The sequence below is a fragment of the Melanotaenia boesemani genome, chromosome 9 (genome assembly GCF_017639745.1).
Source record: "Melanotaenia boesemani isolate fMelBoe1 chromosome 9, fMelBoe1.pri, whole genome shotgun sequence".
Taxonomy (NCBI): domain Eukaryota; kingdom Metazoa; phylum Chordata; class Actinopteri; order Atheriniformes; family Melanotaeniidae; genus Melanotaenia; species Melanotaenia boesemani.
The window spans coordinates 12,465,961-12,478,431 of record NC_055690.1 but is presented as its reverse complement, the minus strand read 5'-3'; the positions used below and the strand labels follow the sequence as shown (position 1 = coordinate 12,478,431).

Sequence of the window (12,471 nt, the reverse complement as noted above, 5' to 3'; positions counted from 1 at the left end):
TTACTGTGTTTAGTAAAGGAGTTCAGATGTTTATATTGGATGTGTTACTCATTCATATTTATCCTGATGGATGCAGTCGCCAGACTGGGAGAATAACAAGTGAATATTATCTTAAGTTAAAGGTTATTGGATCTGACAGGGATCTTTGCAACCTAACAGTGGCTGCAAGGATCCCTGTCAAGGGTTGAACATAGGACTGCTGGAGGAGATGTAGGAGGGAGTGTTGTGGGGTCATAACTGTAAACCATTATGATAAACAGTTGCCTGGTAAACATTGATCTGAAAATGATTCTCTTTTATGATGGATTGCTACACAGGACATTCCCTTCTGTATAATTTCCTTGTGCTCATAGCAACAGTTTTGTTTTTTTTTTTTTTATTTTATTATTCCTTGTGGCGTTGACATAAAACATAAAATAATAAAGATTTATGAGAGAATGTTTGACACCTGTTGTGACCCAGACAGAAGCAGAGGCAGTCACCTATACATCAACCAGTATTTAATATCTCCGTTTGAAGACAACTTGAGGTCTGTAGCCTTTATCAGAACCTTGTGTTGTATATAAATAATAAAATAATAAGCCTGAAATGCCTAGTGCTGATAACAATGCAGCAAAAATGAAAGATAAAAGGTGATGCTGCAGAGCCAGGAGAGCATCTTATGGTGTGTTCACAGCTGGGAATGATCTTCATGCTTTTGTCTAACTGAGCTCTAACACCAGCCCCCCATTATGAGCTGAGTAAAAGTTCGTAATAGGGAGCAAGAATACATAGTTTTTCCATCAGAGGAAAAACCTGGAACTAAGAGGTGCCACATAGATCAGTATGACTGCTACTAACTGGCCTGTCACAGGGTGCACTCATCTCTGTGACGTGAATAGAGGGATGACTCACCGTTTGCAGTGCAAGGAGGGAGAGGAAGAGTGTGTGTGTGTGTGTGTGTGTATATATGTTTGTGAGTCCAGGCAAGCATGGATATGCGTATGTGGTTGCTTTGGTTTGTTTTTTGAGCACAACAACAAACTATCTCTGCTCACTTAGGCATCTGTCATGCATATATGCATGCGATCATCTTTAACCCAAAAGTGTACTGGCAGAAATGGAAAAAGATACAAATCTAGACCGATCAGGCCAGCACATGTTTTTCTTGATTAGATGTATTCCAATTTAGTTTTTGTGTTTTGTTCTTGTATTTTTAGCTGCTAAGTAAGTAGGCATGATGTCTATGTGACAGCATGACAGCCTGCTTAATGTTGAAAATCGCAGTTTATACAGGGCATTTGGCTTTTTTGATATCTGCCTTGGAGGTTGGATCTTTAGCAGGAGAAGCTTATTAAAGAAGCCATTTAGCCTCCTTTTGCTCATTATCTCCCTTGCCCTAAGGGGGGCTCTGTATGTGAGTTGACATGCCTTCATAACTTCACCCCATGCGCTGCCTATGTTTACTTTTCTCTGAATTTGCCACAAGATTCCTGATCTGAAGGCTGTATTGAAGGCATCTGTAGCCACCTGATAAGCTTGGTAACCGATGAGGCAAGTCAGGATCGTAACGTTGATTAGATCTCTTCTTCTGGTGATTCACCATCACTTTGTATGATTCATTCTTTGGGTGATGGCTTAAAGCACTGTGTGGTTCCAGTGGGCTTTTTGAGCCAAACAGAGATGTACCACAAATTTTAGGATGGTCATTCTACCATTTTTACTAGAAGTTATTTGGAGATTGAGCATGATTTTTGTACTTTTGCTTTCTTTGTTTGGAAAGCATTGACACCTAAACATGAGTGTGTAGGACCTGCAATTTAGACATCTTAAACTCTAAAGTGAAAAGAAGTATATGCTATGAAAAGTAGTAATGTCTGACTTATAGGCCTTGTTTGTTTGTTTGTCTTTTACCAGAATTTACATCTAGAGAGGTCAGCAATTGACATTTTCCATAATTTGTGTTCAAAGCAAGCTTGACTTTTCAGATGTGGTGAAGCAGTATCATAAGTTTGACTCTGTTGGTCAGGTCCTTGTTATTATTTCAAAGATGCAATTATAAGCATAACATTTTTTACAGAGCTCTCCATTAGTTGGAATTGAATGCATTTCACTGTCATACAGTATCATATGTAAATTGGCACAAATAGTTAGGACATATATATAATAGATATAATAGATAAATAAAAGATAAAGGATCCTGTGAGAGCAGTTGAGGTTCTTTCCTGCTAATCCCTGAGCAGTGCACCAATTACAGCAGGAAATGGATGTGATTGCTTGTCTGCTGCAGAAATAAGTGGATGCCGTCCGCTAAGTCTGGCATTCAGAAGAGATGAGGGGCTGGGAGGTTGTAGTCATTCACCGAAAAAGAAAATGCAGCTTCTTGCAGTTTTAATTGTTTTACATATCAGGGCATCATAAAAAATCATCTGGTCATCACCAAGTCGTATGATTAAGTAAATGAAACCTCCAGATGAGCAACATCCTGTGAAGTATTACAGTCATCACTTATTTAACAAAAACCAAATCAAAATGTAGAAGGAGCACGTAAAAGACAAAGCACACCTCCTCTGCATTCATAGGAATTTAAAAGGTAAATAGCAGTCAAGTGCTATTGATCAAATACACCTATACAAGGTTGCTGGTCAGGAGCATTTAGGTGTGTGTTGTAGAATGCCAAGGATGAAAGACATCAGACTTGATCATTATGGGAACACTCACAAGGCCATTTAAAACAAATTGGGGTTCTTCAGGGTGGGGAAGAAACACATGGACATACTGTAAAATATATAACAATTAGACATTAAAAGCAGTTGCCAGTCTTCTCAAACGTGGAAGTCACAACAAGGTCAGACTGGTCTATGTTCAGAGAAATTGGAAAAAAAACAAACAACATCAAACAAAAGCTATATTTCAAACTCTCTAGGCTCCAGTTAGCATATTAAATGTTTAAGTTTGCGTCAGTACAATTAGAAAAATTCTGAATTAGTGTTTTTTTTCTCTAAAAACTTACAGGAGTTTGAATGGCACAGTCAAAGTCCAGAACTTGATTGGAATGCTGGTGCAGGATTTCTGCAGAAACAAAAATTTCAATGAACTGAAGCAACAATGTAGAGGCCAAAATTCCTCCACTGGCAATATTGCATACACAAAGATTACTAGAGATTATCCCTACTAAACGTGCTTCTATTTAGTTTTTCACACACTGTTCCTTCATTTGCACTTCATTTTTGTTAAATAAAGACATGTTGTAGGATGTTATGGTTACTCTGTTGTTCTGTTTCATTAGACTGTTCATAGTTATTGATTTAACAGGATTTTTTTTAACCCCCAAGTTTGCCTGACTCCATATTATATCATTTAAGAAAAAAAGCCACATGCACTTCTATATTACTGTGGTATTATTGTTTTCTTACCCACAACACCCTCTCACAAGCCCAACTCTTCACATATGGTTCACATAATTGGACTGCAAACACCAGACACATTAGCACTTTCTTTTTATACTCCTCACCTCCCCCACCTAACTCCAAGGACATGTACACAAACTGGTGTGCAGATGGTTCATTCACAGCTGCAGCAGTGAATAGCTTCAAGAAAGCTTGAGCGCAGCATTCATTCTGTCATTACCATGACAAAATTAGAAAGGCTGGAAAGTATAAGAAAAAAATCTTCTGATGATTCTATGTCATGTCAACTGTTAATGCATTTATGAAATTATGTCTGGGTTTTGGGGGGTTAACTTTTCTCAACTAGATGAAACTTGGGAGGAAATTGAGTTTTTAGAGTGGAATCTTTTATTTCCTAAACAAAGGCAAATAATTCATTATTAATACATATATATAAAAAGAGAGAAATCCAGCCCCTGCAGTCATGGCATCTCTCTTGCTGGTTTAGTCTGGCTCAGAGAAGCAGCCACAGCAGCGGGGCGTGATGTTCTGTAACAAGCACAAGCATGAAGGTTACAGATTCACTTCCTTCCTGTAAACATCATTCATACCAGTAGGATTGTAAGAACCACGTGGATGGCTTGACATATAAGGAAATCAAAGTATACTAACACCTGAGGAAAAATTAGCTGTTCTTATTAAATTCTTCCACTGTTTACTGCACCGCTTCCTCCCGTCGGCTTTGGTTTACAAACTGATCAGCATGGAAAGCTCTTTCCTCTTTCCTTTCCCCCAGCTCCATCTGGCTGGATTGGTGGCTGTTACTGACACATTTTAAGGTCACACATGGTTGTGTAATTTGCTGCATATTACCACATTCTTTATCAATGGAAGAGCATTCCTACCTTCAAGAAATGTAATCTCAAAACAGTTATAATTTGCCATTGTAGTTATTACTTTTATCACTTCTTTCCCTTGCTCTGCAGGAATTATTCTGCTAGGTGACCTTCTATGTCCCTTCACCAGTTTCTCTCCTGTTTACTTGTGGATGCAGACGATCTATTAACCCTAATCAATAATCAAGCCTACTCCATCTTTTTGTGGCTAATGTGAGATGTCTCATATGAAGCGTTTCTGTTCCTCTGTCTCATTATCATCTTCATCTACTTTTCTCCTTTTTCTTGATTTTTATTATTTACAACCTTCTATTAATACATACTTACTCTTTGTAGCATATTTTTCCTATTTAATTTTTTCCCCCAGTTTACTCAATAGTCTATTGCACATCTGATTAGACCTGGCAGTTTGCTTAGATAGTTGCCATAATTTCATCTGCAAGTCTTCTTAGCTTGCAAAATACCTAAAAAAAAAAAAAAAAAAAAAACCCTGTGAAGTTCCACTTGTGTGCATGCTGTGATCTTTTTCCATTTCTAGACTAGAGGAAACGGCTGAATGTTCAGCATTGGCTCACAACAATAGCATAGCTTTGTGCGTCTGTATGTGATCATGGAGAATACCTGGCGTTTTAGTTTCTCCCTTGTGTTTTTTTTCTTTCCTCTGGAGGAGGACTGATGTTTTTCCTGTGGCTGCTTCCTCTGGAAAGGCTGGCACTCCATGGCCACGTCAGCACTACCAATGCTCCCTCAGGGGAGGGGGATGGGGATGTGGCTTGTTTTTTTTTTTTTTTTTTTTTTATAATCTGATCTGTGTCAACAGTCTTGCGTCAGTTTGATGTAAACGAGTGTGTGTCCCCCACCCCTTTCTCCACCCTACCTCTCTTTTTTTCTCTCTCAGTCAGTTGCGCAAGAGTCCCTCATCCCAGCTTTTTCACCTTGCCAGTCTTCCTATCCCTATGGTCTCCAAGTCTGTATACAGTCTTTCAGTCTAAATGGACAACAAATGAGGACATGAATGTGATTTATTTGATTTGCTGTTTGTCAGAATCACCAGCACTAAGTAGAGTTGCCTTAATCAGTTATTAAGCAGGTGCACAGCTGAGCAGTATGCAGCATAATATCCACCTAATGGATCTTAAAAGTGAGTAGAGTTAACAATAAACACTTTGAACTTGCTCACAAATTGTATTGTAATTATAATTATGCAATTATGGCTGGGTCAGCGTGACTGTGTTCATGCTCTTCATGTGCAGGCTTTGTTCTCAGGGGTGTACATTAGTCCTTTTGTTTTCAATACAATAGGTCTACTTCTGTAAGTTTGATGCAAGAGTCTATTAACAGTTATTGGTCTCCATAGTTATGGCTTGCTGTGAGGTTGGTGTTTGTTAGAACATGACTGATTGATGGCAAGGTACACTGGGTCAGTGGGGTAAGATCATAATCGGGTGTCCCACATACAGACCAATGTGTGGCACCACAGATTCCACCCCGCCCCTCCTTGATGTTATCTCAAGCATAAAATCAGGATATTTTAAGAAACGTCGTTATTAGCTTTATTGTTAGGCAAGGCAAGGCAAGGCAAATTTATTTGTATAGCACATTTTATGTACAAGACAATTCAAAGTGCTTTACATAAAACATTTCAGCAGGGTGCAGAAAGCAATACAAGTGCATTAAAAAAAGGTTTCAGCTGATCTGAGGCTTTCTGGGAGTTTGTTCCAGATATGTGGAGCATAGAAGCTGAATGCAGCTTCTCCATGTCTGGTTCTGACTCTGGAAACCGATAAGGAACTGTTGACTCGCAACCGCTAAGTGTGGATCAACTCGCGCATCACTGGCACATGCACGCACACTGACACTTGACTTGTCCACTCCTCCTCTCCACGCACAATACATGAGGTCTGTCAAAAGAAAACGTAAAGCAACGGGATATTTGGCACAGAGAAGACTGTTAAGAACATCTTGAGTTGCAGTCTGGAAAGTTGATACACTGTGCTCAACCACACCTGCACAAAAATTATTGTAACTCAGAAAAGGTAATGTTAGCCTTATGAGCTAAACGTTATTAATAATGAACATCCTGCACCCTAAGTCAGAATATTGGTAACGCAATAAAGATGAAATGCAGTTATAGTTGGGATAGGCTATGGTAGTCTTATACCCATACAGGGGTGTCACACCTGTGGGGGATGTGGGTCTTTTGAGACCCATACTTTTCATGATGATGGCCCACTTTTTCCACAGCTTTTTAAATTTTTTTTTTTTTTTGCTTTGCGCAGTTTTGTGCAAATGTTGCTGCTCCAATCGGTTATCATGATGTGACTGTGGGTGATCAGCTGATTGGCTTTTTTGCTGCAGGTACCATCTCTCTTGCTTATCATTCATCTCGTGTTGAGAAGGAGGAAACTAGCAGGATGCTGATGCGAAACAGTAGCCTGTTTTAATTAGAGAGCCCATTGTTTGCATTTATTTTTTATTATTTTCATTATTAGCTGAGGTTTGCAGGAGTCACAGCTGTTAAATCTGCTGTTTATAATACAGCCAGATGGATCAGGTACAGATATCTAGTGAGAGTGAAACAGCAAGATGTAACAAGGAGATGTCTTCACTAAACTATTGGTTTACCTCTTAGGAGCCATGAATGTGGCGAAGGGAAATTATGAACAGGTTGTGAAATACAAATCAGAGCAGGCCCCTTCTCTAACCAGGTGGTTGACAGGTAATAGAAAAGATTTATATGCAGGTGCGGGTCTAGAAAAGTCTTGGTGAGGGGACCAGGCAGGGGCACTCATCAGGAACAGGAATTTTTTTTAAGGCCTAGATTTTAGAAAATAGTCAGATGGTCGTCAGATGTTATATTTATAAAAACAAAAAGCCAATGACATTTTTTAATGTTGATGTAGAAAAATATATGGAAGTGCATTACATGCTGCATTCACTGACACTTGGGACATCTGAAGTTTACCTAAGTGAAGATTAATTTACACTTAATATTTGTTAGCAGTTCATTTCCCCCAACCATGCCTTTTATGCAAATAAACGGCCTCTGATGGTAAAATAGGTATTTTGTTCATTCGTTATTCCCAAGCCACAGTTATGATTCAGAAGATAATCCTGACTTCGTTAAGCAGTGTGATACCGGAACAAGCAGACAACATTGAATAACCCCCTTTTGCAGTATAACTTGCAATATAAGAACTTAAAGAATTAAGATTGAGCTGAATAGTTTTAAATGTTTTTTCTAGCTTTTAAATGGTCTCAGCAGGTGACTGAAGAACAATAGATAAGTATATAGGTGTATATTTAATATGGCAGCTCAGCAAGTGTGTTTGAACGCCACCCATTGCAGACACTTTGTATACACCCCAGTGATCAACTCCACCAACCACCACGACACCGCAACACTCGATTCCCTCACCAACGCCAGGGGAGCACTACATATTGCTATCTGTTCTGTGGGAAACGCTGCATAATATGGTGTATTGTGCCTGGCGCTTGACAGCATTAATTCATAAAATAGTAGACAGCTGAGGCATGTATGATGTTTGTACACTCAGTGTATGTTCTACAGGGATTGGGCCCATTCATAAGGCAGCTGTGGCCCTGCTTCTTTCTATTAATACATTAATATCAAAGAAAAACTTACAAATCTAAAAAAGGCTTACTTGTTTACTTCTGTGTACATTCGTTGTAACTCTAAGCTCATCTGTCTCAGTCAATTAAATATAATTTTGTTTATATAAAGTGGATTTATTTAGCCACATCAGATCACCAGACTTTAACCTCCAGCCCTGAAAGTGTGACTGTCTGTATGGATGTCATCAGTTTTTTTTTTTTTTGTTTTTTTTTCTTTTTTTTTTCTTTTATCTGGGAAATGGTGGACTGCTTTACAAAAGCAACCAAATAAACACACACACACGTTTCCAGTCATATAACCAAATGGGGGTCATGCATTACTTCCTTTAGCACAAAAAAAGTTTCCTCCTTTCTTTCAAACAGCTGTTTTTCTATTGAGTTAAGTAAAGCTGTAAACGCCGAACCCCAGTCATTCTTGGTGGAGGTGTTGCCCAGTTACTACTGACGCCTTTATAACAAATCCTGCTTTCATGCCTGTTTGTCATCTTGATGGTTACGTTTCATAGATGAACAATGTTGGTTTTTTTTTGTTTTTTTTTGTTTTTTAGGAACAACTGAATTGGTTATTCTATATGTAGTTTATAAGGGGGCTGTATTCTTAAGCTGCCTAAGTTTTATCTAGATTACTGAACATGTATCTGCCTGAACTTTCTGTGACTCTCCTGTTAGAGCTTGAGGCTTAATGTCAGCAGGGAATGGTGCCATGTGCCAGAATGACTGTAGGAAGTTTCAGTATGTTCGTCCATAGGTCATCTTCTATAGCTTTGACCCCATAATGGCTGCTCATTCAGAGATGCTTTCTCTCCTTACACCTTTTTGATTAAAAAAAACAAAACAAAAAAAAAACAATTCACCATACAGAGTCCCTCTGGTCTAAAGTATATCTAGTATTGAGTCCCCGTTGTTTCTGCCTTGGGTTTAAAAGATGAGAAATGTGCTAATCTGCAAACTTGGCTCAGAGATTGCTCTCTGTTTCTCTCTGAGAGGCTTTCTGCTGAGCTGTCACTTCCCTGAGCTGAGCTAAGCCATTGAACTGGCCCCTACAACAGAGGAGGAATCTTTGTTTCTCAGCACTTTTGTAAAGTGGTCCTCTTTCATTTGCCATGTTAAAAATGGATTTCTCTGCCTTTTTTTTACCCACAGGAGTTAAAGTAAATAAATTAATGCATTAAAAAATATATAAAATAACTGAGTCGGGATTTACCCTACTAGAGGTTCATACTAGTTAAAACTAGGAAGTTTTCATTTGCAAGATCTGAGGAGTTTTATGTTTACCCAGTGCAGTAAAATGCATACATTATCTATACTAAAATACTTGAAGAAAACCATTTATAGCAGAAAAGTCTTGCTTTTAGTTTTTAATTCCACTACTTTTAAATAGTCTGACTTTGCCTCATTTCTGGTCCGTTTTTTTTTGCAGGCTGCCTTTATAGAACTATTAGACTGTAACTAGGGAATTAATGGCATTTTTTCATCTGCTGCAGATAAATCAGCTGTTGTGTTGAGTTTGATCATTTTCTCTCCTCTTTCGCAGGTCCTGCTCAGGTTCCCATGATGTCTCCAAATGGTTCAGTGCCTCCAATCTATGTGCCTCCTGGATATGTTTCACAGGTATTCATTTCCAAAATGTTTCCTGTCCATTTTTTGTCATCGTCATCTTCTACTAACTCTGAGCAGCTTTGAAAAATGTTGGTCGTGTTTGTTTCTTTCCAGATCATAGAAGAGAACGGAGTGCGGCGGGTTCTGGTTTTACCTCAGCAACCAGATTTCCACCCAGGGGGTCATTCCCCTCTCCATCATCCTCCACCTCCACCCCATGCACACCTGCCTGCCTTCATCCCACACCCCGCCATGATGCCCCCTCCACCTCACTTGTACACAGGCATGGCAGGGGGCGTGGGTGACTTGAGCTCCCAGTACATTTCCCAGTACCATCCAGCTCATATCTTCTCAGAGCAGGGTGAGTTGAAGGTAGCAGTCACACTGTTGGTTTGTTGAGATATTATTTACTTGCATACAATCAAGGCCAGAGTCAATCTGTGTAGTCTTTGAGCTTCTTAATCTTATAGATGTCCTGCTTTTTGTTTTCAGTCTCTACAGATTCTCACTCCCAACATGGCCGCCCATCCTTTGTCCACAGAGATGACAGAACTAGCAAAACGCATGAACGTCTTCAGAAAAAACTGAAGGAGCGTCAGGGAGGTGGAGGAGGAGGAGGGCAGGTGAAGGACAGCCCTCCATCATCACCACAGAAGTCCTGCAGCAGTCCCCCAACAGTGGACATTCATAACGGCATTGGTGGGAAAGGGCTGGACGCAGAGCATAGGCATGCAGTAGCCTGCTCTGATAAGCAGACTGGCAAAGGAAAAAATGGAGAGTCACGAGGTAAGGAAGTTTTATGGTACAAATTTGCCAAGGTTTTTCCCCCTGTGCCTCGTGGTTACATTAGTTAATTACCCCTTGTGACTTCATAAAGATTTAAGAACTCTTGGGCCAGTCTACAACTAGTATATAATATAATACAGTGTGAAAACAATTGCATAATTTCCTATAGGTCACGTGTGCTGGATTCAGGACTAGTTAAGCTACAGTTGGCAGTTTAAAGTGACAGTTTTACGTTTTCATACAGTGTTTGTTCAGAATAAAAAAACTATTTATACTAACAACTAGTTTTGTATTCATGGAGTAAAATTACACCCCATTGTAAACTTTTTCTATCAATTCTGTCAGTCTATTATTATGTTCACTCATTTAATACATAGCTAGATTGATATCACAGAACACCCTAAATCCAGTGGAGACAAACAGAATTTGCTGATAACATTATATCTCATGTACCCTTTTCTCTATGTCATGATTTCTGTTTTCTTTTCCTGATTTTTTTTCCCCTCCTTCAGAACTAGACAAAGAAGCTCAGGCCCTTCTTGCACTTTTGAATACCATCAGTAAACCAGTGGTAGGTTTTCACTTCTTTCCCATTTTTTACTGTCTTCATCTTAGAATTACATGGTTTTATGTGATTTCTGTCAATATCATGATGAATTGTTACTTGTCAGCTTTGTAGAGTTTAGCTTTAGTAGGAAGTGGATTCTTTTCCAGCCTTATAACAAACCACAGTGGTTTCTTAAATGGCTCTGACTTGAACTGTTGGAAGTAAAGGACTAAGGTGAGGCCCCAGGGCATGGGGTTGGAGTTACAAACTTGACCTGATTGAGTTCTTCCCCATATGATCCCCCCCCCTGCAGTCAAGCTCAGGCTATTTTTAAACTTCCAACAGAATGAAAAAATCTCAGTATTGCAAAGCACATCCCTGCAGCTGAAAACCTTTTTCCAGTGCTGCATCAGCTTGCATATTTTGATCTCTTGTCTATTTTTTCTCTACTAAGAAGTTAGATTGTTGTTTGAAAATGTAGGGTAGGAAATCTTATATGATGTTATTCTAAAACTTGGAAACTTTCTGAGGTGGTACTTTTTTTTTCTTTCTTGTTTAAAGACATTATGGGTGACATGTGAATTTTCATTGGCTAGGTGTCAGACATCCAGGCCAGAGGGGCAGTAGTCACCTGGAGTACACCCACCAGGCCAGAGAATGAGAATGGCAGTGTCGAGGAAGACTGCAGCCCACCAGAGCCCCTCAGCTTCGAGGTCTCTATTTCAGTTAGCGGCAAAGATGGCAAATACCAGAGTGCATACTGGTGAGTGTGAATAGCAAGACACCACAAGACTCAGCACAAAATGGTGCAGGAGATTTTAATATTCTGTTATAAACACTAAATAATACTGTTTATTTTCCTTTCCTGTGATACAGTGGGGAAGAATTAAATGCAACTTTAGAGGGTCTACGACCAGCAACAGACTGTCATGTCAGGTTGGCATAACCCTCTAACTGCTTTAGCTTCTGTCAATACCCAGAGAAACCTTGTGTAAACATGTTGTTTTTCTTCAGGGTCCAAGCAATGTGCAACTGTTTACTGGGAAGTCCATCAGAGGCTGTGAGCTTTACCACTCTAAACTGTGAGCCAGATCCTCCCAATCCTCCCAAGAAGGCCAGTGGGACCAAGAACTCGCTCGTACTCCAGTGGAAGGTAAAAAAAAAAATGGTTTATGATTGATGCAGCTGGGGTTTCAAACCACACAGTTCTTAATTTTTGGACAAATGGGAATAGCTTCTACCTGATAATAAAGGAAATAATAATTTTGATTTGATTCTTTTGACATTAAAGTCGAGATTAAAGTTTGGGACAACTGTACATACATCTTGATTTTACACCAAATAAAAAGGGACAGACCCATAATTTGTAGGAGAGTTTTTATTTTGATATGTAGCCAGAAACTGGTTGTTAAAATCAGATCGACAGATAGACTGTCCAGTTGACTTCTTCTTTGTAAGATACATGTCATTCAACTATTGTTACATAAGCTGGGAAACAGTTTACATCTTTGTCAGATACATATAGTATATAATTTCCTAACTGGTGTATTGTAATAAATAATGTCTTCTTCATCCGTAGGCTCCATGTGACAATGGTTCCAAAATTCAAAACTACATTGTTCAGTGGGATGAGGTAAAG

The 12,471-nt window shown here is 39.2% G+C and overlaps 1 protein-coding gene across 3 annotated transcripts in view; it reads left to right on the top strand.

Moving 5' to 3' along the window:
- fndc3a (fibronectin type III domain containing 3A) overlaps positions 1 to 12,471 on the top strand; it is a 42,907-nt gene that overhangs the window by 18,172 nt on the left and 12,264 nt on the right. For all 3 annotated transcript variants that reach the window (XM_041994305.1, XM_041994304.1, XM_041994303.1), the window contains 8 exons: positions 9,435 to 9,511; positions 9,614 to 9,860; positions 9,992 to 10,285; positions 10,798 to 10,856; positions 11,429 to 11,595; positions 11,709 to 11,768; positions 11,847 to 11,985; positions 12,412 to 12,465. In XM_041994305.1, coding sequence (XP_041850239.1) covers positions 9,435 to 9,511; positions 9,614 to 9,860; positions 9,992 to 10,285; positions 10,798 to 10,856; positions 11,429 to 11,595; positions 11,709 to 11,768; positions 11,847 to 11,985; positions 12,412 to 12,465 — 1,097 coding nt within the window. The remainder of the gene's footprint in view (positions 1 to 9,434; positions 9,512 to 9,613; positions 9,861 to 9,991; positions 10,286 to 10,797; positions 10,857 to 11,428; positions 11,596 to 11,708; positions 11,769 to 11,846; positions 11,986 to 12,411; positions 12,466 to 12,471) is intronic.